Source organism: Hyaloscypha bicolor (genome assembly GCF_002865645.1).
Source record: "Hyaloscypha bicolor E unplaced genomic scaffold K444scaffold_92, whole genome shotgun sequence".
Lineage (NCBI taxonomy): Eukaryota > Fungi > Ascomycota > Leotiomycetes > Helotiales > Hyaloscyphaceae > Hyaloscypha > Hyaloscypha bicolor.
This window is the reverse complement of record NW_020194594.1, coordinates 405,603-429,448: the sequence shown is the minus strand read 5'-3', so window position 1 is coordinate 429,448 and position 23,846 is coordinate 405,603. Positions and strand designations below refer to the sequence as shown.

The window sequence follows — 23,846 nt, the reverse complement described above, 5'->3', positions numbered from 1 at the left end:
CGTGGTGCCGGAGATTGAGGGGGTGGGGGGCAGAGAAGTAGTGGACTAATTGTACAGCGAGAGGTGGGACATCGAGATATAATAGAACTGAATATGCAAGGGACGAAAAGGAAAAGGTCAGGAAGAGAGACGAAAAGAAGTAGCCTTGCTGCATATATGGGCCTAACACAAGAACCACGTCATAGTATCACAATAAATCTCAGCACATTCATGAAATTTTCTTGATCCTATATTCTCTGTACGCCTCCCATGGTAGCCTTCCATGTTTCGCGCTCGCTCCCATCTGAATAAGACGCCACCGTTTTCGGTCCTATATACTCTCTTTGAAAGGAAAATCTGCGATGATAATGAATTGTCTGCTAGTGCCGATTTCGAGTCAAAAGCCGGGAGAGTAGTACAGCGAGTAAAGGTCGAGGCGATGTGCCTATGGCAAGAAGCAACTACCAGCAACGATCAAATTCATGCGAGTGAACTTCACCTTATAGACCGGCGACTTCTTGGTGGGGAAAGCACTGATCTGATCAGGGGTAATCATGGTGTCCTTGCCCTTCTTCTTGGCACCAACGGTGGCCGGAGCAGCAGGTTGATTGCCGGTATTGATACGAGTAGCATCTGCCTGACCGCCTGTAGCAACAGTCTCATTGCGGTCGGCCTTGTGTGGATCGGCAGGGACGGCGACATCCCAGACTCGAACAGTGCCATCTGCACCACCGGAACAGAGGACTGATGTCTCGATGCTGAAGGAGAGGGACCAGATACCGCCTTTGTGGTGGCCGCGGCAACGCTTAATTTGTTTGCCATGCTCGAGATCCCAGAGGAAGATGGTACCGCTTTGGTCGGCCGAGGCTAGGATCCTACCATTCGGGCTGCATTCGAGAGCGCTAAGGGTGTCGGTATGGCCAGTGAAGACGCGGACACACTCACCCGAGACAAAGGACCACATGCGGATAGACTTGTCAGCTTGGTCACTGGCAGAGAAGACGTAAGCACCGTTCGGGTGCCAGGCAATTTGATTGACGCTGGTGTCATGACCGACCATCATACGGACACACGAGATATGATCTTGAGCCCAGACACGAACGGTTCTGTCCCAGCCACAGGTAGCAAAGTAGTGGCCGAACGGACCCCACTTCACCTGCCAAACAGGACCTTCATGGCCTTTATAAACGACAAGGCAGGTCCAAGTCTCGAGAGACCAGAGGCGGATTGTGCCGTCGGCAGAACAGGAGAGAAGGAGTCGAGGGTTGGTGGCTGGAGTATTCTCGTCGGCATTGGCGGGGCCTTCGATGGAGGGGGAGAAGGAAACCTCGTAGACAGGGCCAGAGTGTCCGATGAGGCGGCGAGAGCTGGTTGGTGGATCATTCAGGGCAGATCTGACCTTCGTGGGAAGAGGATCGCCGTGAAGGTTCCAGACTCGGATATAAGACTCCTGGGTGCCAACAGCGACAAGGTTATTATCATCGGAGAACTGGACACAGGTGATGCTAGAGGCAAGTCAGCCGTCACGTTAGCAGCGGGTGCAGAGGAGGAACTTACGAATCGAGGGTGTTGTGGAAGGTAAACATGCAAATGGAGACGCCTGGAGCGATTCCAGTCTTCATCTCGGTGGCGTTATCAATTCTGAAGCGATCACGGTTTTCCTTGATCTTTTGGACTTCCATAACCACATCTCGAGCGCGAGATGCAGGGTAGGGGATTTCGGTGCGGGAAGGACCATCCGCGCTATCCTCTCGCTTGATGTTTCGGTCGAACTCATCCACCAGGGAGCTCTTGCCTTCCGGAAGGGTGGCGGTATTGAGTCGATCCTCCTCCTCCAGTTCAGCTCGCACATCACTAGCGAGGTCGGGATCCATGGCCATAGGGCCGAGCTTCAATACTGCTGTGTTGTCCATAATGTCTTTGTTAGTGACTCCGGTGAATGCGCCGGGAATCCCTTCTTGAAGACCTGCATCGTCACCTTCAGAGCCGAGCCCGCGCGCCTGATTGATGATCGCCTCGAAGCTGTACTGGTCCATAGGGCCTCGTTCCGTCTCCCGTACCTCGCAATACGTTTGAAGCAGGTAGATGATGACAGTGCCGCCCGAGTTGGCGTTCGATTCAAGGAAGGTAAGAAGGTTGAAGTATACGTTCTTATTGAGGGGCAAGAGGTATTTCGTGTTGCGGTAGAGCTTTGCGGTCGAATTCTCGAAGACCTGAGAGCGGAGTTTGATGGTCTCAAAGACGCGAAGTTCATCCGCATGGAGCTTCTCAAATTGTGGGCTAAATTCACGGAAAAACATCTCGCCGTCGTCTACCGCGTCGGTGATGATCAGGTCCAGGTAGGAGTAGACAAAGATGGGCCATGGCAGTCGGTTCAACTCAAACTATTCAATCTATCAGGTGTGAAAGGGTGTCTTGGAGGATGCAACTCGCCTTATAGAGGTCAAGGTTTTGGTCAATCCAACCGCACAACAGCTTGTATCCGCGGGTATACTTGATGTTGCCTAGTTCCTCAATGTGGTTATGAATGGGTCTGCCATCTTTGTCGAGATGCGCTGATTCTTGGCGGAGCGTCTGTTCAGTTCTCATGTAGCCCTTCTTGACCAGGTATTCGATGACCTTTTTGTTCACAGCGTCAGCTTGTGTTAATGGGCGTGGTGGTTGTAAATTGGCAGCCGATCTGCCCGCAAGTGAAGACATCTCTGTCGCAGCTGGGCCGGATGATGAAGGCTTCTCCGTCATAGACCGGCCAGATGGTAGAGACTTCTCAGACACTGATAGTAGTGGTCAGTCCAATGATGGAGACTTTGCTGTCGCAGCGCGGCCCGATGTAAAAGCCTTCTTTTGGCCCGACTGGGGGGATTTCTTACTGCCGGAGGAAACCATCTTGAGCAGCGCAGGAGAGCAGAGCGTGATAACGAGGGTGGTAGAAGTACGAGATAATGAGGGATCAAAGGGACTGACAATGGCCACCCTGCCGAAAGAAGAGGCTGCAGCAGTTAGGGAGTGTGGGGATGCTTTGGTGTGGAGGAGTTCGGGTGCAGGGTAAGGAAGGTTGAAGATTGAGTCTCGGCCTGAGATTCAAAGACGAGGTGGCCTTGCCCGGGCCGAGATGCAGTGAATTGATGTGAAGATGCCATCTCGCCTAAGATAGCGAATTTGAAGAAATCGGGTCATGATTATTTAGCACTGCTCGAGAGTTTTTCTCTTTCGTGGAGATCCTCAGAGAACAGACCCTTCTCTTTCTTCAAATACAACGCAAGCAAATTAAGTAACAGGGAGGTTGAGTTCACGTCGAGGGTGACTGAGTGTGACTGAAGCACTGTTTCCACAGAGCATAGAGGGGGGACTTCTTCAAGCATACATTCAGACCTGGCAAAAGGCCCAACAAGCTGGTCAACCAGTTCGTGTGCGGCTCCTCCGCCAGTCCCTCAGCTCCCATTGTGAAGACGAAATGGTATTGATACGCTTCCGAGAAGTTTGGAAGGTGCTGCTTTTGCTCTCAGAGGTGGAAGTATTATGGATGAAGAAGTTCAGCTTCAGAGTCAAGATTCACCAAAGAATCATATCAAATAGGAAGGTGCACTAGACATGAAACCATGCTCATGCTTAGCGACAGACACCTTCCTTCACAGCTCAAGAAATCACTAGATCAGGGCCATCCTCGTTTTCCATTAGGAAATCTTGAGCATTCCTAGACTTCAAATTTCGCACAGTTGAAAAGCACAACGAAGCACAACGCAGCACAACGCAGACCAATACAGCAAAGCAGGCCAGATCAGGCAACTACCAAGCAAATAGAGTCTTACAATTTGGTTTAAATTCTGCTGCGACATGCTCTGCGAGGGTTGTGGCGGTGGCTGAATTCCCTGTTGATGCTGCATCGACATTCCAGCACTCGGCGGTCCATTTCCAGGACCTTGGGGCTGGTGACTCGACATGATGGCTGCTGTCTCTTCTTCACTCCTCACACCCTTCAGCCTGCATAGAAGCCCCTCGACATGCCCTCAGTTCGTGGTTCTCTCGGTAGCTGGATGAGATTGATAAGAATGTATGGTAGTGGGTGATGAATTCAGATTTGAGGATATGTGGGTGAAGAGTGAAGATGCTTTTTGTCTGATGTTCTCCAGATGAGCTAGGGTAACGCTAATGCACCTTTCCCGCAGAGCCGCATTCTTCCTCATCTGAGCAGCTCCTCGAGAATCCAAAGAATTTAGAAGCGTGTTTCTCTGACTTTAAGAAAAGGCCGTCTTCATTGCCTGTTCTGCGAACGTTACCGCATCCAAAACCCGGAACAATGTCTTCCCCATCAAACGGAGACGCCCAATCGTCCTCTTTCCAGCCCTTCACGAAGGCAGAACGAATCCAGCAGCTCAACGACATTGACAAGGTGAGCGCACTTGATGCAGCCCCAAGATCCAGCAACTAACAATTCGCAGAGCATAACCGAACTCCTCAAATCCGCTGGCCTCGCCCTCAAAGCACTCTCAGCTTCCCAATACACCCCCGACACTCCCATCGATGACCGCAAAGAAGCCTTCAAGTCAGCGTCGGAATCATACCTCAACACCCTCCAATCGATCGATATAGGACTAAAGAGGCAGATACTGGGGCTAGAAGAAGCAGATATCCTCCCTACGGACAAGGCGAAGAAGGACAAGCAAATCAATGAGTTTGGGAAGACAGCTCCTGTGGGAGAGACGACGATTGCGGATGGCGGGATGGGGAAACTGGATATTGGTTGGTTGAATAGTAGGAGCGGGAGGGTGGAGAGGGATATGGAGGCTGAGTTGTGGGAGAAGGCGAGGACGTTCTTGGAGGGATTGGAGAAAGGGAGGAGTCATGGCAATGGGCCGAAGGTGGAGGGTGATGGTGATGAGGATATGGGAACATGAGCGTAAGTGTCTTGGGGGAAGAGATCGCAGTTATGCTTGGGGTACTGGATGGTATACCGGTCGTGATGTCAATTAGCCATACATGTTGCTCTGACTGGCTTTCTCGATGGCGTGATGCCAAAGTCAAGGTCATTGCCTTCGGCGTGCGGGACATTTGGCTGCAGCCTGACCGTCGAAGCCACGTCCACGCCATGGATAGCTAGTCAATAACTACAGTAAGACACATCGGTCAGACGAGCAACCCATAGAGATTGCGAACCCAATTCTTGCGAATAATTTGATTTTATTGTGAGAATTCATCTCAATTCCACAAGTTATGTTGTGCTTTCAGCTGATCCCTGATTTCGTAGCCTCCCCAGCCTTGGCAAAAGCGGCGATGCAAGCCTAGCCTCCACCATGTCGACAAACAGCAGCTCCAGCTCCAACTTTCAAGAGCTTCCTGCAGCACAAATCCAAGCTGCATCAACACAATCAGCAAAGATGGATTTGGACGGGACAGACTCACCATGGGGTGGTAAGTATATGATGAGAGCTGACAAGAAAATTGGGTGCAGAGGTTGACTGGCACAGACGTCCCATCAAGCGCAACCGCATCAAAGCCTTCAGATGCTTCGGGCTTTGGAGAACAGTTAGGTCAGCCAATCAACCATTCGTCAACTCTCTGCACATCTAACATCTATCCCAGAATCATCCTCGAAATCAAATCAATCCCTCGAACCCTCTTCGTCACAACCCCTCAAATCCCCAGCAGGACGCAACCCACGCACACCCCGCAGACCAGGCACGCAACCCGTCCGTCTAGAAGCTCTAGACGACTCTCTAGGACCCTTAGGACCACTTGGGGACAATGCGCCCGTTCCACAAGTCGACCAACCTCCGGCGCCGCCGCAGAAGGAGCAAGTCGTAACCCACAACATCAGGCAACCAATGGCCTCATCGCAGAGCTCGATTAGCAGGAGCATGTTAGATTCTGTCGATTTAAGCGATGACATTGAGCCTCCTGCTGGCCCGAGAGTGCCACCTCCTGTACAGCCGGCTCAAGCGGCTCCCTCGAGGAGGGATACGCAGCCTAGCGTTAGCATTGAGCAAGCTGCGAAGCCGAATTTCTATATCACGGTTGGGGATCCGCATAAAGTTGGGGACTTGACTAGCTCGCATATTGTATATCTTGTGCGGACAAAGGTAAGAGCTGCTGGGTCTATTTCGAGAGAGATGTGCTGATTCTTCAGACAACCTCCAAAGCTTATCGTCAACCCGAATTCGAAGTGACGAGGAGATACAGAGATTTTCTATGGCTTTACAGTTCCCTGCATGCGAACAATCCAGGGGTTGTTGTCCCACCGCCTCCCGAGAAACAAGCTGTTGGTCGATTTGATACCAATTTCGTCGAATCGAGAAGAGCTGCTTTGGAACGGATGTTGAACAAAACTGCTGCCCATCCTACACTCCAACATGATAGCGATTTGAAATTGTTTTTGGAGAGCGAAGCATTCAATGTTGATGTTAAGCACAAGGAGCGGAAAGAGCCTGGCCTCGGGGAGAGTAAGGGTATGTTCAGTGGGTTAACAAACATATCCGTGGGTGGAGGTGGCAAATTCATTGAGCAGGATGATGTGAGTAGATTTCTATAAGCGGAGAAGCTATTATTGACTTTTTTAGTGGTTTCACGACCGACGGATATACCTCGATGCACTCGAGAATCAGCTCAAAGCCCTCCTGAAGGCCATGGACGTGGTAGTAAGCCAACGCAAAGGCCTTGCTGAAGCGGCTGGCGAATTTTCCACATCTCTGCATCAGCTCTCGGCAGTTGAGCTCTCCCCATCTCTAGCTGGACCGCTAGAAGGTCTCTCAGATCTTCAACTTCGTATCAAGGAGTTGTATGACCGCCAAGCCCAGCAAGATGTCCTTACCCTCGGTATCACAATCGACGAATACATCCGCTTAATCGGCAGCATCAAGCAAGCTTTCTCGTCTCGCCAAAAAGCGTTCCATTCCTGGCATAACGCTGAACAGGAAATGCAGAAGAGAAAATCAACACAAGAGAAGCTTCTGAGGCAAGGAAAGACCCAACAAGATAGATTGACACAGATGCATGGCGAGGTAGCAGATGCAGAGAGGAAAGTCCATCAAGCGAGATTGCTGTTTGAGGATATGGGAAAGTTGATGAGGAATGAGCTGGATAGGTTTGAGAGGGAGAAGGTTGAGGATTTTAAGAGTGCGGTGGAGACTTTCTTGGAGAGTGCTGTGGAGGCCCAGAAAGAGGTATGTCTCCTACTCCTACCTGCATTCTCTTCGTTGAAGAAATATAACTAACAATCGTAGTTAATCGAACTCTGGGAAACGTTCCTAATGCAGCTGGACGCCGAAGAAAACGAAGATGTCTTCTACAAGCCTCCTGTTGAGCCGGCTGCGAGACCTATTGCTCAGAGGTCATCAGAGGAAAGCCAAGGTGCTGCTACGAATACAGCTGAGGATGGCGAGGACTAGACCTGATGACGAAAAAGAGTTTTGGTTTTGATGATGAAAATAGTTCTTGGGTGGGGATGAATGGGTATACCATTCAACTTCTCGTGGTATTCGACCTGTACTGTACATAGAATAATCCTTTTCAACACCTGCCTCTTTGTTTTTCTTCCCTCCTGTATACACATATTATACACACCGCACGCATCATACACATCTCATCCATAATCATCCAGATCAGCTCTTCCCCCTCCTCTCCCCCCTACTCAACGCCGGAACCTTAACCAGCACGCCATCCTTCCTAACAGTAACCATCTCCACTTCCTCTCCTTTCTTCGCCCCTCCATCCTCTGCCTTATCTGCCAGCGAACCTGCACCCCCGCCTCCCGCGTCAGAAATCAAATCCATCAAACTCTCCACCTCTTCTCCCTCTGACCCAGATTCAGGTGATTCAAAAGAAGGCGTCTCGGCATCCCAACCTCGACCGAAACGAAGGCGGAAAGAGCGCAATCGTCCCGCTTCATCTTCCTCTATGTTTCGCAACGAGGTCATGGAGGGCTGCCAGAGCGGGTGGTTGCGCGTATCCTTCGTGGTGCGGAAAATCGGCTGCGGGCTCGTCGTGCGTTGCGTGTAGGTCGATCCATCTGATAATGTAACGAGTTGTGTGAATTGGTAGGGACGGTGGGGACGCTTTAGGAGGGAGGCGTGGCGGATTTGGGTTTGCTGGGCGCAGGTGGAGGTACAAGGGGAGGATAATTGGGCCCTGCGAAGGGTCTGGGATGGGAGTTTGGACATTGTGTATTGGATTGGGAGGAATTAATGTTTGAGGTGGTGGTGGAGTTGAGATATCTTTTTGTACGGTGGACGAGGGAGACACGGTGTGCAGCGAACATAAATTTCTTCAGCCTTGTTTTACCGACCTTGAAGTTGGGATGATGACAAGCTTCAAGCTTCACCTCCCAATAACGACGTTGAGCGAGATCAAGCTTTAGGAGATTCAATGATCGTCCGTCATGGAGGGCGATTGGCTGCCAATTATCTTCGGAGGGGAGGAAAAGATACAGCAGCAGCCAGGGGATTCTTTGAGGCTTTCTGGAGATGGTCCAGTGTTGGTTGTCAAGGTGTACGAAGAGGTGAGCATAGCCCCTTGAACTTCATTACATCTACTTATCCCATGCATTCAGCTAGCACTGCATCATTACACACAAAATATGTGGAAACATCAATTCAACACCCAGCCCGTGATCCCCGAAGAACAACCCTCCTTCTGCCGTGGACCAGATCGAGCTCTAGCTCCAGCTCCGCCAAATCTCCAATCGAATCTCCTACCGAACCCACACAAAACCCCCTCTCCACTACCCTCCGCCTCCTAATGCGCACCCTCCCGCACTCAGTGGTCGTAGTCACGGCCTCGCAACTACGCTTCGACGGCGACTCTCCCGTCCCCGCCGCATGCCTAAAACCCACGCGCCCGCATGACTACCGCGGCGTGACGGTCTCCTCCTTCACGACCATCACCTTGCAGCCCAAACCGATTATAAGCTTCAATGTCAAGTTCCCGAGCCAGACGTTGGTGGCGATTGAACACTCGAGACACTTTTTGGTGCATGTGCTGGAGGCGAGTGAGGGTGGAGTGTCGATTGCGGATATTTTTACGAAGGGAAATAACTATGCCAGAGATTTCTTCTTGGGGGATAAGAAGGGGTTTAAGGTGACGGAAGTGGATGTGATGACGAAGTTTGAAGGGAAAATGACGAGTTTGCCGATGTTGAGGGCAGAGGGTGTGATGAGGGTGTTGAGGTGTAGTGTATCGAAGGTGATGATGGTGGGGGATCATAGAGTGATTATTGCGAGGGTGGAGGAGATTTTGGGGGGTGAGGAGGGGGGGTTAGAGGGCAAGACGGGCTTGTGTTATGCGGATGGAAGGTATAGGGGGGTGGGGGATTTTGAACATATTGTTGAAGAAAAGAAAGACGTCAAGGATCGCCCTACCCTCGCTCACTTTATCCAAAGCCGCCTGGATTAAAAGCTCTCCGCGGACATCGATTGAGCAAGGGACTGTAAGATTTGAGGTGTAAGATCAAAGCATGTAGATGGATAGACGGCATATTGTACAGAAAGATAGATTCCAAAGTATAGCCAGATACTGATGCCGGAAAAGAAGGCTGTAATCTCCAGGTCTGGGTAGCCAACCGTCCAAACATCACGTGTCAGATTTCCCTTTCTTTGCAAGGCTGCAACGGACATTTTACTTATGGTCGTTCTTTCTTTATTGTAACTGTTGTTTCTCACGGGCTTCTCTACAGTCTCATTCTGTAATCATTTGACCAATGATTCTTGTATTCGATTCAAAAATGCGGCGACCATGAAAGAGCAATGTTCGCGGCCCAATGAGGATATAGTGTGCAATCTTTTCCGCCAATGCATCTACTCGTATGTCATTAGGCCTCGTCTCTTGACCAGAATCTGGAATCTCAGGACAGGGAACCACAGATTGTGCTTTGCGGGTGTCCCAGCGCAAGCAACGAAAGGTGGAAGCATCCGCTACTTTCAGGTTGTTGACTCCGATGGCACGTGCTCTTGAATCAGTGACGGCCATTGGATCAGACAACTTACCCATCTTGCAAGTAAGGCTACATGGTAGACGGTCTACACATGCCGTCCGACCCACCGCACCCTCTGTGTATCAGTCGATATGTTCTTGCCTGGCAAGACCTCCCCGTCATCCACAATACCTTTCATTACCGAGGTGGCCCAGAACTCTCGTGCTCTTTTGCCCTTTTGATGACAACGACTACGGTCTCGAGACCGATTTGGTCGGTCACCCATCCCACATTAACCACAGGAGCATGGCCCATAGTGCTGGAGTTGAGGCAGGGGTATGATTCTCGCCGGTTCCAGGGTTTCGTAGCTTATGTTTGCTTGTAACATTCCCCATGGTTGAGGTTGAGAACATACTTGCGGTCCGGCTAGTCTGCTTGGAAAGTGGCAAGTTTATCCTTCTCGGTCACTGTGAGATTGTCATGGAAGTGTGCAGGAATCTTGCCCCAACCGAGCTAGTCGGCGTTGTTGGTGATGAGAATTCTCGTCTTGTTCAGATTGTACTGTACATCTGAGGAGCTATGTTCGCCTGGACTGGATGTTCGAGAATGGAGGTCGTAACGAGTCTGAACTTATGGGTAACGGGGAACAGGACCTGATTCCACATGTTCTGCCCAACCCCGGGGCGGTCAGCTATGGTGCTGATGTGTGCATCTGACAAATTCTTCTTGAGGGCCGACACCGCCGACCATAAGCGGCCGAGGGGACTGGAAATATCTCCCGACACTTCATCGGAATCGGCTTCGCGATTTAACACCAGTATACGGCTGTTGAAATTTCTAGAAATGTGGGTTGTAGTATGTTACCAGTTTTGCTAAGTCATTCCTTTTTTGGTGGCCACGTATTGCATCCCGTTCAGTGCTGATTGTTATTTCACTGTAGTGGGATATGGCGCTTGCTAGGTATGCACAGTTTTCTCATTGAATGCCTCTCCTCATACAATGTAAACAAAGACCATTGGCAAGCACGAGCCGTTGGTGCGACAGCAGTCAGCGGCAAGAACAAAGGTGTCTCTTTGTTCTCGAAACTTTCGAACATATTGTGCAAGAAATTCTTTATTAGAGGACCAAATTCAGTCAATGAACAAGAACCTGTTCTATAATTTTGTCTCAGGTGAGAACAGTCTGGAGGTGCAACTTGAGCTCGATCTTATATCTACACCTCAATCTTCATTTTTCTCAGTTCTGGCTCATTCACTTCGGAAATAATCATCCTGTCCTCAACCCTGAAGTTCTTCAAAATGCCAGAAAAAATCCGGGCCAAATCTTCTAGGTCTAAGGCCACAGGTCGACCCAAAGCGACAGCTCACCAGGTCAAAGCCCGAAAAGCTACAGCTCGTGGCAATCTCCACAAGAATACAAAACCACTTAGCACAGCCAAAGAACCTCAAGCCGAGGAAGAGTCCAAATCCGAAGGCGAAGAGGAAGAAGAAAGTGAAGCAAAAGCGCACAATCAACCCGAAAACCGCTTCACGAAAACAACCTGGAGCAAAGGCAAGAAAGCGCAAAAGAGAGCAGAACGCAACGCCGAGGGAAAGAATGCCAAGCGTGAGAAGAAGATCAAAGCCGAAGCCGAGGACGCAAGGGTAAGAGAGCAGAAGCTCAAAGAAGAAGCTGAGGAAGCCAGAGCAAAATCACAAGCCTACGCGCATCAGCAACGAATGTCTGCCAAGAAACGCTATGAACAGTGGGCGTCAGCTTGTACCGATTTCTTCGCCGATCCTCATGCTTCCGCGAGGAAGTTCCCAATCCCAAAGAACTTGAAGTTCTGCACAAAATTTGTCTGCATCAAAGGCGAGAAATTGGGTATCTGCCATCACCAGCTCAAGGAGCTGCTGAGAGGAAGCGGGTTATATGCAGGCTTGGCAGTAATACCTAATTTCTGGTATCGATAGGTATCGATGCCAGAATCGTAAGGTATCGATACTATCGATAAAGTATCGATTCCTATCGATTCCCGGAACCCAATTCCCCCCTTTAATTGCAATTAACTTTAGAACCACTTCCCTTATAAGAAAGCTTTTGGTAGCGCAAATATTCTACTTAATTTAGGCTTTCTATTTAGCTACTTATCTTATGGTTTAGACTAAAACTCGTCTCAATGCGGCCATTTTAAGCAAAAATAGCTTTTGAGATTTTCGTGAGGCTCGCTTATAATAAGCGTTCCGATAAGAGATACGAATACGAGGGCCATTTTAAAATTAAGATAATATTAACTTTTATTAATAATATTAAGTAATTCCTTTAATAGAAAGACTAGAAAATAAAGAAATTATATAGAAATACATTATTATATAAATTAAATAATAAATGAAAGAGATAATTTTAGGCTAAGTATCGATTTGGTATCGATACGTATCGATTCTTGCGATACCTCAGTAATACCATCCAGTATCAATACCTTATCGATACCAAAAGTATTTTTGCCAAGCCTGGTTATATGATGTAGGCTGGCTGAAGAAGGAGAGGCTGAGGTGGCATCCGGATAAGTTTCCTGGCCGTGAAGAGGTGAAGGAGTTGGCGCAGGAGATGTTCCAGATGTTCCAGAGACTGATTGATGGGGATAACATCAAGGTTGGGCCATCAATGGGTCGCTGATTTTCTGAATACATTACTCCTGTTGCCTCAGGTTCCCAGCTGGCTCAGGCTTTATTTCTGCTTTGTAGAGAATTAATGAAAAAAGTTCTTTCTATTTAATGTTATAAGTGCTATGTTTATCTAGTTGTGAGATGTGATGATAGTTGGAGGGGCTGAATAGAGAGAAGTCACCATGGGACAAGATCATCGTAGTCGGGGAGGTTTGATGCGGCGCCTTCTGGGTTCTTTTTGCCTGGGATGTTTTAACTCGAAATCGTGTCTTCAGCTTACGGAGGCGACCAGCCAATATTTGAATGAAGATATCGAGCTTGAGTAATAGCCCCTTTGCCTTTTTAAATTTTACCAGCCAGCCCAAATAAAATCACCTGAGATAATAAAAACAGTCCGAGAATGAATAGAAACCTACCCCCTTCCCCCCACCCGCCGACTGTCTCTGAGGTTCCGCTAGCTTTTCTTATAAGAAAGTCAAAAATAGCTCTATTACATAGTGAAAGGGCGTAGAATCTAGGACTCGATCCACATCAGGCCACTTAAATCTGCCTTCATTGCAAAAAAGTTTAGTCTGGACAAGGGGCTAAGGCGACCAAGTGAGCAAAAACATGGTAAATTTCCATTGGCACTTACAGCAATATTTGAGGCGTTTCGAAGGCAGCTTCGTTTCTTTGTTGACCTCCTCCCCGGCCCCGCATCACTTCAACTTTCTCGAACACAACCTCAACCTCGCCCTCCCCCTCCACAGCAACTTGACCCCTCAACAGCAAAGCCGGTTTCAAGTCTCGAAGCACCACTCTAACTCCATAACAACAAACTTGGTCTCGACTTGGAAATGCGAACTATCACGCGATTTGCCCTGACGACGGCCTTTGAGTCCATTACGAAGACGGCCAGGCTTCTTCGTCGACCTCGCCTCCACTTCACTAGCTTAACTCCTCGGCGATCAACTCGGCCTCCATTCAAGCGTCTTCACTACTATCAACACGGACACAGTGCCAATCCATACCGAGGAACGAGATTTTGAGGCGACTAGAGATCGCATCATATGCCTCCACGATGGATATCACAATGAGCCAAAGTCCGGTAGCGCCTGGTGGAAGGAGGGTAAGATTCTTTACACCGCAAGGTTCTAAAGCTCTTTCATAGCGCCACTTGAGCACTTGAGATTTATTCCTGGTTTTTCAACGATGAAAGGTGATAGTTGGAGCTTCTCAATTTATGCGAGCCCGCCTGGATTGCCAGAGTCATCGGATTCACTGCAGCGGAGCATCCGCAGCTTTGGCAAAAACTCAAACTCATGCTCCATCGGCCGACGTTGCAGAAGATTGGTGTAAGAAAGAAGCATTTGGTATTCTCGGGCTCTGCTCACCCTCAAAGAGTTCAACGCGTACTGTTGCAAACTTGCCCCACAGTGCAAAAAGTCAGGCTCTTTTCAGCCAATACTCTGGCGGGCAAGGGATTTTGATATTTTCTCTCATTTCTCGCTGAAGATTCTCAATGAGAGGATCTCCAATTGCTATGCTGTATTGCAGAGCACACACGTGATTCGGAAGCGCAAGCCGGCTTGTGAGATATGCCGAACATAGCATTTCCATGTGCGACCCGTTCAGAAGGAAAAACTGCTAGAATTAGCAACTTCTGAATGGCAGCGATAGCTTGGAGCCTGGAATCAGGGATCGGGATCCTAGGGCCACCCCGCATTCTGCAGCACAATCCGATACCCATCAGGGTCTTCAAATGTCGCCCCACAAACATCCCAATACGGGTTCTCGCTTTTTACCTTGACTCCTCCGGCATCCTCCACTCTCTTAACAGCCTTCACCCACCCTTCCTTCTCTTTCACATAGAAGACCAAAAGATGCTCTTTGGTTGGAGCGCGTTCCACAGTCATACCATGTTGATATGTGAATTCCAAATGCCAGCTGCAGTCTGGGTGGCCGAGCATCACTCCATCAAAGCCTGCATGATTCTCAAATTTTGAGAGAACAGTGAGCCCAAGTGTGGTAGTGTAGAATATGACAAGCGCTGAGAGATTGTTGGTTGGACGTGCGATGCGCAGGGTGCTGGATGGCATCTCGATGTTGGGCTGCCTTGGCCTTCTCGGCCAAGATTCAAGATTTGATAATTAGGGTATTCTTTAAAGCACAGCAGGATCTAATGAAGACTCGAAGGGGTCTTGACAGCATTTGTCAACTTGACGGTTTCAGACGTAAGTGGATGTGGTCGTGGGAATAAGGTTCACCAGGTTGAATTAAGCTGCTTAGTCAGCCGCCGAGGCAAGCTACTGGTATTTCGTAACGTCCGGTCTCGACTGTTGCTTCACGTCTTTCCGTCCTTCCGTCCTTCAAACATCCACGTTCCTAATATACGCCGTACGACCGTTAAATGGAACACGCGCCATTGTATGCATGGACAGCCCGAACAGCCTTTCGGGGAGCCTCGCCGTGCTGTCCAATTGGTGTTCCGGGAATGGGGAGGCAGCCGAAGCACTCCGGCGTTCAAGCTGACCCTGGAGCACAAATTTGAGCTGGTAAGTGCCTTCTTCTCAATTTATCTGGATTCATTCCATTGAATCGACTTCGCCCGCCATGAAAAGCCATGGATGGATTATCTGCCTTTTCAGTCGCTACGGGCGTCGCGCATTTCATCGAGTTTGGAGCCAACCTCGCGTTGAAGAACAAGGAGATCTCCCAATCTGCGAATGGTCTGCCCATCAGTAATTGGAAGCAATAATGGCAAGTGGACAACTCGCAGATTTGAGCGAGAATATCAAGGCTTTAAGACGAGTTGGGCAACCAGGAATTCGTGGTATTTCAGCAGACGAGTGCGCCCTTGAGGCCATCTGTGACGGTTGCATATCTATATCAAAGGGGCTGATAATGAAATTAGGGAAGCTGAGGGTGGGAGATGGTCGAAGATATCGGACGTTCAAGAGCTTCCGGCAAGCTCTGAAGAGTATATAGTCGAAAGAAGCTGTGGACGAGATGGCACGGCTGTTGAAGGCTTTTCAGACAGATTTGGACGCACATCTATCTCTATCACTCAAACGAGTTCTCATCGCAATCAGCCATAGGTCATGATCGTGGCTAACCAAGTTATCGTGGGAAATTCATTAACCTGACAATACTGCACGCCAAAGCTTTTGGATCACTCGACCAACAGCTCCGCCAGGGCATCAGAACAGTCCTCCCATATCTTGCCGATATCCGTAATAAAATGTTGGAAGTCGTGGTGTTACATCACAGAGGCCTGGGCCTCCATGAGCGAGAAGGATTCATCGGCAATCACAAAGATGAATTGGCTCAAGTCGCTACTTGTAGAGAAGAAGCACGTCGGAATGATGATACTCGACTCTTGCAAGTGCTTTGGTGTCTTGAAATCTCTCATCGCCACGTAGAGACCGAAGAAGCCCACAAGAAACACTTGCATGGATTCTCAAGGACAACCCCAATAAACCCTTGTGCGCTGTTCCTGCAGGCAAAGGTAGGGTTTGGCATAACTTCTCTAAATGGCTGCGAGAGCATGGGGACTTGTATTGGATGAACGGGAAGGCGGGATTAGGAAAGTCGGCACTCATACGGCACATCTGCGACAACGAAATAACTTACAAGTGTTTGAAATCTTGGGCTGGTATTTCAACACTTCGGGTTATCAACTTTCAATTTTTGGAACTGCGGGTCCCAGGAATAGCGTTCTCAGACTAGCTTGCTTCGCTTGTTGCTCTACCAAATTCTTGACGCCCGGAGGGACATGATCAGAATAGCTTTCGAGGAGGAGTGGGATCACCTTGTATCATCACAAGTCAAGAGAGTGTTTTTTTAGAAGGTCCTGGTCTTTTCCACAGCTCGAGAAGGCATATCACCTGGCTCTGCGTGTGGTTAGGTAGGAATGAGTTTGTCTGCATATTTATCGATCGTCTGGACGAATTTGAGGGCGGTCACGAACGACTTGTCACTATTTTCAAAAGAATTTCCAACCTTCCAAAGTCAAGGTTTGTCTTTCCAGTTGCCCTGGGCTTGTATTTGAGGAGCTTTTGAAGCACGAACTGGGCTTCAGCTTCAAAGACCTCACTTACGACGATACACGATTGTATGCCCGAGATAGACTCCAGGAGAAATTCAAAATGCTGGGTCTTGCAAAGTCTCAACTGCTTCATGTTGCGCAAAGCACGATTTTTAAGTCAACGACTATGCCATGAATGATTATTTAAATTATAAGCCCTTCTAGGAGTACGTAAGGGCCAGTTTCAGCCAAGGTACTCGTGGTCTAGAAGCATAGTTTTTAAGTTATTAAAAAGGGCTGAAAATAACACTTCACGTTAAGCCCAGCCCCTCGATTATTTATTAACCCGCCCTTTTCTAAATAACTTTAAGGTTATATCTCTAAAATACGTGCGCTTTATCTTAGATGAACTACAAAGTACTCTCCATAAGTTACTGAAGCAGGATTATAGTTCTATTAAGAAATCGTGGTAAAGTCGGTGATTTATTTAAAAATCACTTAAAAATCGAGGTGTAACGAGTAAGGTGGAATTAGGAGCTAAAAATACTATTATAAATAACTTTAGAACTACGTTTCTAGAACCCGTGTACCTTATCTTAAATTAGCCCTTGCCTTCTCCCCGGTATATTTCAGAAAGGCATATGATTTAATTGAGAATTAGTTACGTAGGGTCTAAGGGGTGGAGTCATGGTTTGCGTAAAACACGTTCAGTGCTCCTCGCTACGGAAAGCCGCACAGCAGGAAAAGGTGGGGTGCAGAAGGCTCCCCAAGCGTATTTTTGGCGCCAGCCAGCGCCATCTCATGGCCTACAGGCCCTCGATCAACAATAATGGCCACCTTTTCCGCACTCAACCACATGGCATCTCGATTCAAAAAGGTGAGTGCTTCAGGTCACTTCGCAGCCTGACGTAGTGAGCGAGCATGCGCTCTCCTGAGCGGTGAAACATCAAGCTTGCACTTCGAAATCCGAAATCCACTCAGCCCCTAGTAATTCCCCGCATGCACCTGTTTCCCACCTTCCCCGGCGCGCAGTCCCTTATCTCAACATCGAGGTTGGGCAGCGGCGGTAGCGTGTCGGCAACGGCCGGGTGTAAACGACCCCTGAGGATCCTAAAAGTAAGGAGGCTCGGTCGGCAGGCTGTGTTTCATTTTTCTTGCTCTGCTACTTTCCATAACATGTCTGCATAATCCTGTACTGGTGGAAATTACCTAGTGTCAGTAGCATGGCTCCCCATTCTGATCATGGGCCCGACCCAGATACGACATCGAGCACGAATGAGGTGGATATTCCAATTCTTATTGTAGGCGGGGGGCCAACGGGGTTCTTTCTTGCTCATATGCTCTCTCAATTTGGAGGTGAGGTAAAATGCAAATGCACTCTTCTTTGCTAAAACCTCGTAGTCAAATGCCTCGTAATCGAGCGTTATCCAACACGATTAGCTGCGCCCAAAGCACACGCCTTATCACCCAGAACTCTAGAAATCTGTCGACAGTTTGATCTCGATGTCAATGATGTCCGAAGGCTGGGTACCCAGAGGGATGATGCGTACTGGGTTAATTTCGTCACGAGTTTGGCAGGCTACTATGTCGGAAGTCTCCCTTACGAACGAATGGACGCGGAAGTGCTTGAACATACCTCGACGGTCAGTGCTCTTTATCCCTTAGCAAAATACGAAATTGACATAAATCTGGAAGATGATCCACAACATTCCGCAACCTACATTCGAACAATTTGTTGCTAAACGACTTGCCAGAGATGGAGTCGTGGAGATTCGGAGGAACCATTCTTTCGTAAGTTGTATGCAAGTATGTAATGCCATGCTACCATCGAAAATACGGATTAACAGAGCGAGCAGCACGGTGATCGAGTTACGACTTTGGTAGAAGATCGTGATGCTAAGAAGACATACGAGGTTTGCTCCCGGCATGTTATTGCCTGCGACGGAGCTAAAAGCAGAGTCAGAGAGACTTTGAAGATTGAGAGTGAAGGAGAGTCAACATGTGAGATTGGCAGAAAGACGTCGTCCCACATCGGCTGAACATCCAGAACAGATGACACTATGATGACCATCCACTTTAATGCGGATCTTCGCCCAGTCATAAATAAGCAAGTTGGAATGCTGCACTGGATCATGGACCCCGAGGTCTCGGGGTTCATAATTGGGTACGATCTGAGTGGAAATCAAGTCCTTATTTGTAACTTCGATGTACGTGGAGCATTGTCCTGATAATTGTTTACTTCTCACATCTGCTGTACTACAGCCAAATAAGCATCCAGCTGAGAGCTGGGATGAGCAACACTCTCGCAAAATTCTAACGGCGGCCATCGGCTGCTCCATTCCTTTCGACGTACTCAGCTGGCGCCCCTGGGTGCTGAGTCGGAAAGTCGCTGAGAGGTACAGTGTTGGAAACGTCTTCCTGTATGTACTCTCTGTTGCATCACTTAAATCTGAACTAAACTAATGCTCGTCATGATAGAGTTGGAGATGCAGCACATTCGTTTCCTCCAACAGGAGGACTTGGACTCAATTGCGGTCTAGCAGACGTCCACAACATCGCCTACAAGCTCGCCGCCATCCACCAGAAATGGGGCGGGCCGTCTCTCCTCGCAACCTACGAGTCCGACCGTCGACAAGTAGCCCTCGTCTACTCCCAGCAAAGCGTCAAGAATGGGCAGCAAATATTCGGACTCCTTAAAACCCTCGGCACAACCGATAACGACCTTGAGACTGCAAAAAGGAACCTCTTCCAACGAATCAGTGATCCCAACAGCCGCCCTGACGTTCTGAAAGGAATTGAGGGTCAGCGTGAGCACTTTGATAACCTCGGCCTGCACATTGGATATGTTTATGGCGATACTGAGATTCCCGCCAGTGCTTCTCTCTTCGTGCCTTCCTATCGCGCTGGTGCTCGCCTTCCTCACGCTTGGCTAACCAGTGCACCCTCATCCGCTAAGCTCCCGAAGTTTCCTCCAATCGACTGTTCATACGTCGACGAGCTCGATGCCTCAGCTCTAGGATACAAGCAATTCTCCACTCTGGATCTCTGCGCCTTCGATGCCTTCACACTGATTTTCTCCACGGCCTTTACGACACATTGGTCGAATGTACTTTCGGAGTTGCGACCCAATCTCCTGAAATCTGCGGGAAATGGGTTGAAGATTAATGCTGCTGCGCTTGGCGAAGATTTTGAGCTTGTGGCTGGCGCGAGGAGGAATGAGTGGGTTATGGGGTTGCAGTTGGAGCGTGGGGCCGCGGTTTTGGTGAGGCCTGATCAGCACATTTTGAATTGCTATGGGGTGGATACGCAAGTGGGCGAGATATTGAAGGGGTTGGTTACTCATTTGGGACTTTGACTCTATCTCGTATCCTCTTTGGCGGCGTGTCAGCAAGCGCAATCAACTTCATTCCTAGCACCACCCTGTTCCATAACCTTATGCGGTGAGCACCTGTTCCGGAGACTCGCAGGCTCGCAGAGACGCCGCAGGGACCCTAGAGGGTCATAGCGGGTACCGGTTACTGTCTTCCGCCCTTTGGAATAACCCAGCAGGCCGTCCGAGAACGCCACGATTCCTGTTCTTTTCTAGGCGGGGCTTGGTCCCCACGTCTCTCAATTCCTCTCAGGTTGTGACATGTTCCGAGATACTGTAGCTTGGTCATCCGCGGGAAATTGATTTTGCAGCGATGGACTTGGCTACAATTTTGACGCTCCTTTGAATTTTGAACATAGACATCATGATTTCCTAAGCATTTATATCAAGACTTTTGAAATCCCCACTTTCCCAACTCTACTTTACACCTTTTTGCCAACAGACCACCCGTTCTCTACAACACTCCGTCTTCCATATCCATCACCACCAATAGCGCGCTCCTCATCCTCCTTAACCGTGATTGCTATCGTTTTTACGATAGCCCCCGACTCTCCTTTTCCATGCACAGGAAGAATCACCTCCTCGCTACTATTATCAAACTTCGCTGTCCCTGTGCCGACGCGGGGTGTGGACGACAAGGCGTAACCTTTACCAAGGCTTCTTGAATTATACTTATTATTCATTTCGTATGAGGAGGTTGGCTTTGGAGCGCGGGCGAATAGAGGTCGGATCATAGGAATAGATGCAGCAATGATGACGAGCGTGTTTTCGACACTGTACGGGTTAGCCCACTGCGGAAGAAGGGAGAGAGAGATGTCTGCCATCGGGAGGGGGAGACATACTTAATCCAGGTAAAGAAGGGAACGGTGTTGACTGCAGAGTGTTAGGAATCTTTATGACAGGCGAATTAGGTAGAGGCTGCTTACATGTGTAGTCCGATCGCTCGCCGAGGGATTTGAGGAGGATAACTTTTACAAGGGACGCAATGAATGCGCTGCACATGTTAGTGAAGTTCCGTAAAACAATTTCACCATTGGTGTTAAAGATCAGCTTTAGGGAAGGTCCAAGAACTCACAATATGCTGAGACACATCAATGATGCCAGACCAAGCTTGACCTTTGTGGTCATTTGTAGACTCCAGAAAATGTAGCCAGGGAGAATAGTCAATGTAAGGTCAGTTGCGGCATTGCAGGCTGTTAGTGCCTCTTATTAGTAAGTCTACCCTCTTGGATGCTCAGGAAGATCTTACATCCTTGAAAGAATCCCGTGTATTCTTGGACAAGCGGACTCCAACATTTCCCCGGGAAGTTAACCGGGTCCCAGAGCGAGCGAACATCAGGGCATTGTGTGAATATGGTGATTGCCGTGACGAGATTAATGACAATAGTCTCAGTCATAAGGAAGATAATAAACCAGCGCCGGTATTTTGTTGTGCCAAACAACCGATACATTAATGCCATAAAAGAAAGTCGACCGAATGCTGAACCAGCAATACCTGTCAATAGTAGCGAGTCTGGTCAGCAATCGCCTTGTACCAATTCAAAAAATCCAAGAGTACGAAGAGCCTGCATACCTAGCGGTTCGTTGATGAACGTAAATTTTTGAGAATTGACCCTCTCGGAAGGAGTGAGGTAGAAGAAGTGCCTCCCAAAGCCATAATGATGAGCTATTGTAAGCATGACACCAGACAATATCCCAAAGAACTAAGGGCGTTAGCCGTTTCTCCCTGGGTTAATGATCACCACTCACCAGAGAAACGACCATGAGAGCGTCACCCCATCCTAACTTCCGGTTGACTGTTGCTTGAGCATAGAGTCTTAGGACAACAACAATGGTCGCAATGCTGTACAAAGTCCAACTAATCGTTAGAAATTGATGTCCTTTACGTTGTTAGCTGCTGTAACTGTTGTGGTCCTAGGTTGTTTTATGTACCAATATCAATGTCAGGACCGTCTGGCTTCGGAATAGTCGACATGATTTTGATCAGCAGTAGGAGCTATGTGCTAAGAATCTTGAGTAGAGGCAGTGAGATTGAGTAATACAACGCGATAGGAAGAAGCAAAGATGTTCATGTGCACGGGTTCAAAGGTAATCGAAGACTTCATATCTCTTCGCGAGTTCTCTTGAAACCTGGCTGCTCAGGTACAAGCACAATAACCCAGTAGGGGATATCCCCGGAGGTTTCATGCGCAGATCTGGCCGTTGGGGAGATAAGTTTCCAATCCAGCCCATGTATGCAGGAACCCAGGGAATAGAGACGGAAGCATTTGAGCAGGGTGCCCAAGAAAGACAACTTTGTCAAGAGTGACTGGTGTGATGGTACAAGGGTAGTTGGCAGGATCCCGCCACAAACCAAACTTAAACATTGAAAAATTCCAAAAAATTCAGAAACAGCGTGCCGGTTCAATACAGAGTCTCAATAACCTAGGAATTCCAGCCGGGAGGCCATAGTCCGAGATTAAAGAACATTTTCCCTTGAGGTGTAAAGGGGGCGGACTCGTCGGATTGGACTCATGTAAGGTGATCAAATGTCGCTGTGCTGTTGCCATAGAGGCTTTTACAACTAAAAGTTTCGTGCTTTCACTACTATCCCCCCCTTGAATACTTACAGTGAGTCCTTTAGTAACGCCACCCTGAAACCTCGTTTATCCGTTACGCTGCCACAGCGCCCGTGTTGGCTTGTGCGCAATTAAGCGAACTTATTTAGCAAATCATATCGTCAAATTTTTCATTCAAGGCCATTAATTGGCTGAACTTTTGCGGTATATTTGATCACAGAAACACGGGCGCTGTGGCAGCGGAACGGATAACCCCCAACTAGGAAATATCAGGTGCTCTCCAGAATCGCTATTGGCCATACACCCTTGAGTTGGTCAGTGCAGGAGTGGTGTTATCGCAGGACCCACTGTAAGTATTCAAGGGGGGGGATAGTATCCCTTCGTCCAGTGAGACATACGACGTCTCTAGGGAAAATAATGTAGCGAGACAAGGGTGTTCCGCGCTGGCACGGACCAGAAAGCAAATAATAAGAACTTTTAATTGGCTTTTACCCCTTGTCTGTGGTTCTCTCGCTACATTATTTTCCCTAGAGACGTTGTAGTTCACCCTAGCAAGGGGGCCTAGCTCAGGCCTACCTCTGCTTATAAACTTATTAGTCATCTATCGTCTTTTCACCCTGAGCCAGGCCCCCTTGCTAGCGCTGGACATGTCTCACCGGACGAAGGGATACGAAGGCAGACGGCATTAAAATTCGTCCAATTCGCTAAGCGAGCGCGGGCGCAATCCCGACCCTTGCAATAAGAATTTCTTGTAATTCCGTATCATATTTAATTATCGCAAAAATTCCACAAAAGTTAGATCTGCTTCCTTTCTATCTCGCAAAACTATTTTAAAGACTTTTAGATGTTACGTTGAGATTTGGTGTAATTTTCTAAACGTAGCGATTTTGGTGTTCCTCGCTTTTTTGCGGATGGACGGTTTTTAATGCCGCCCGCCTTCGTGATACCACAGTAACTTACCATTTTGAAAACGCCACTCTTAATGAAAACCTCCCTGCAACATGCTAGCGGGTCGTGACATGATCTTAAACCGGGGCATTTTCACGGTAGAATGTCTGTGCTCTGTGGACCCAGTGTTATTTAGGGCAAGAGAGTGAAAGGCAAAGGGTTCCAGCAACAGAACAGGAGCCCGGTGGGTTGCGGCACAAGGCTGCCCGGCCTGCAGTCCGTGCGTTTCAGCCATGATTTTAGCGACATATTGACTGGGAACTGTGCCGCTGCCACAATTCCACAAACTTGATCTTCTCGTGCTACTTTACTGTAACTCTACTTTGCAGTCCATTTGGAACACAGCCGGTTCAGGGAACGGGATCCTCCATTCCTTAGCGCTAGTTTGATCCATTCCCTCGGGACAGTCACGGATTCCCGTCTTGAAAGCATTGTTCCG

At 48.7% G+C, this 23,846-nt stretch overlaps 8 protein-coding genes across 8 annotated transcripts; 4 read left to right on the top strand and 4 right to left on the bottom strand.

The window, feature by feature from the left end:
• Positions 1–424: 424 nt before the first annotated feature.
• Positions 425–2,679, bottom strand: K444DRAFT_643997 (TAF5-like protein; the record flags this gene model as incomplete). The annotated part of the gene is made up of 3 exons (XM_024884909.1): positions 425–1,484; positions 1,537–2,363; positions 2,413–2,679. 3 exons carry the CDS (start codon positions 2,677–2,679, stop codon positions 425–427), a joined length of 2,154 nt encoding a protein of 717 aa, XP_024735339.1.
• A 2,350-nt stretch (positions 2,680–5,029) lies between these two features.
• On the top strand, positions 5,030–7,422 carry K444DRAFT_432454 (Vps5-domain-containing protein). The gene is made up of 7 exons (XM_024872780.1): positions 5,030–5,162; positions 5,225–5,388; positions 5,445–5,507; positions 5,560–6,056; positions 6,104–6,487; positions 6,534–7,136; positions 7,197–7,422. Exons 2-7 carry the CDS (start codon positions 5,271–5,273, stop codon positions 7,359–7,361), a joined length of 1,830 nt encoding a protein of 609 aa, XP_024735338.1. The 5' UTR covers positions 5,030–5,162; positions 5,225–5,270; the 3' UTR covers positions 7,362–7,422.
• A 383-nt stretch (positions 7,423–7,805) lies between these two features.
• On the bottom strand, positions 7,806–8,102 carry K444DRAFT_493624 (uncharacterized protein; the record flags this gene model as incomplete). Its single annotated transcript, XM_024873245.1, has 1 exon — positions 7,806–8,102. A coding segment is annotated over one exon (297 nt), but the record flags the coding sequence as incomplete, so codon positions are not given.
• A 362-nt stretch (positions 8,103–8,464) lies between these two features.
• Positions 8,465–9,665, top strand: K444DRAFT_614214 (uncharacterized protein). Its single transcript, XM_024880499.1, has one exon. The coding sequence runs from the start codon at positions 8,512–8,514 to the stop codon at positions 9,361–9,363; it is 852 nt and encodes a 283-aa protein (XP_024735336.1). The 5' UTR covers positions 8,465–8,511; the 3' UTR covers positions 9,364–9,665.
• A 1,513-nt stretch (positions 9,666–11,178) lies between these two features.
• Positions 11,179–12,535, top strand: K444DRAFT_631023 (uncharacterized protein; the record flags this gene model as incomplete). Its single annotated transcript, XM_024883290.1, has 2 exons — positions 11,179–11,743; positions 12,387–12,535. The coding sequence occupies 2 exons, from the start codon at positions 11,179–11,181 to the stop codon at positions 12,533–12,535; spliced, it is 714 nt and encodes a 237-aa protein (XP_024735335.1).
• Positions 12,536–13,964: 1,429 nt separating this feature from the next.
• Positions 13,965–14,736, bottom strand: K444DRAFT_614213 (Glyoxalase/bleomycin resistance protein/dioxygenase). Its single transcript, XM_024880498.1, has one exon. The coding sequence runs from the start codon at positions 14,601–14,603 to the stop codon at positions 14,214–14,216; it is 390 nt and encodes a 129-aa protein (XP_024735334.1). The 5' UTR covers positions 14,604–14,736; the 3' UTR covers positions 13,965–14,213.
• A 3,018-nt stretch (positions 14,737–17,754) lies between these two features.
• Positions 17,755–19,886, top strand: K444DRAFT_532182 (uncharacterized protein; the record flags this gene model as incomplete). The annotated part of the gene is made up of 7 exons (XM_024875061.1): positions 17,755–17,887; positions 17,933–18,174; positions 18,227–18,337; positions 18,388–18,532; positions 18,584–18,738; positions 18,794–18,951; positions 19,010–19,886. 7 exons carry the CDS (start codon positions 17,755–17,757, stop codon positions 19,884–19,886), a joined length of 1,821 nt encoding a protein of 606 aa, XP_024735333.1.
• A 366-nt stretch (positions 19,887–20,252) lies between these two features.
• Positions 20,253–21,980, bottom strand: K444DRAFT_432312 (uncharacterized protein). Its single transcript, XM_024872779.1, has 7 exons — positions 21,834–21,980; positions 21,651–21,781; positions 21,475–21,604; positions 21,151–21,396; positions 20,977–21,094; positions 20,828–20,895; positions 20,253–20,774 (listed from the first exon to the last, which is right to left on the bottom strand). Exons 1-7 carry the CDS (start codon positions 21,874–21,876, stop codon positions 20,632–20,634), a joined length of 879 nt encoding a protein of 292 aa, XP_024735332.1. The 5' UTR covers positions 21,877–21,980; the 3' UTR covers positions 20,253–20,631.
• Positions 21,981–23,846: the final 1,866 nt, after the last annotated feature.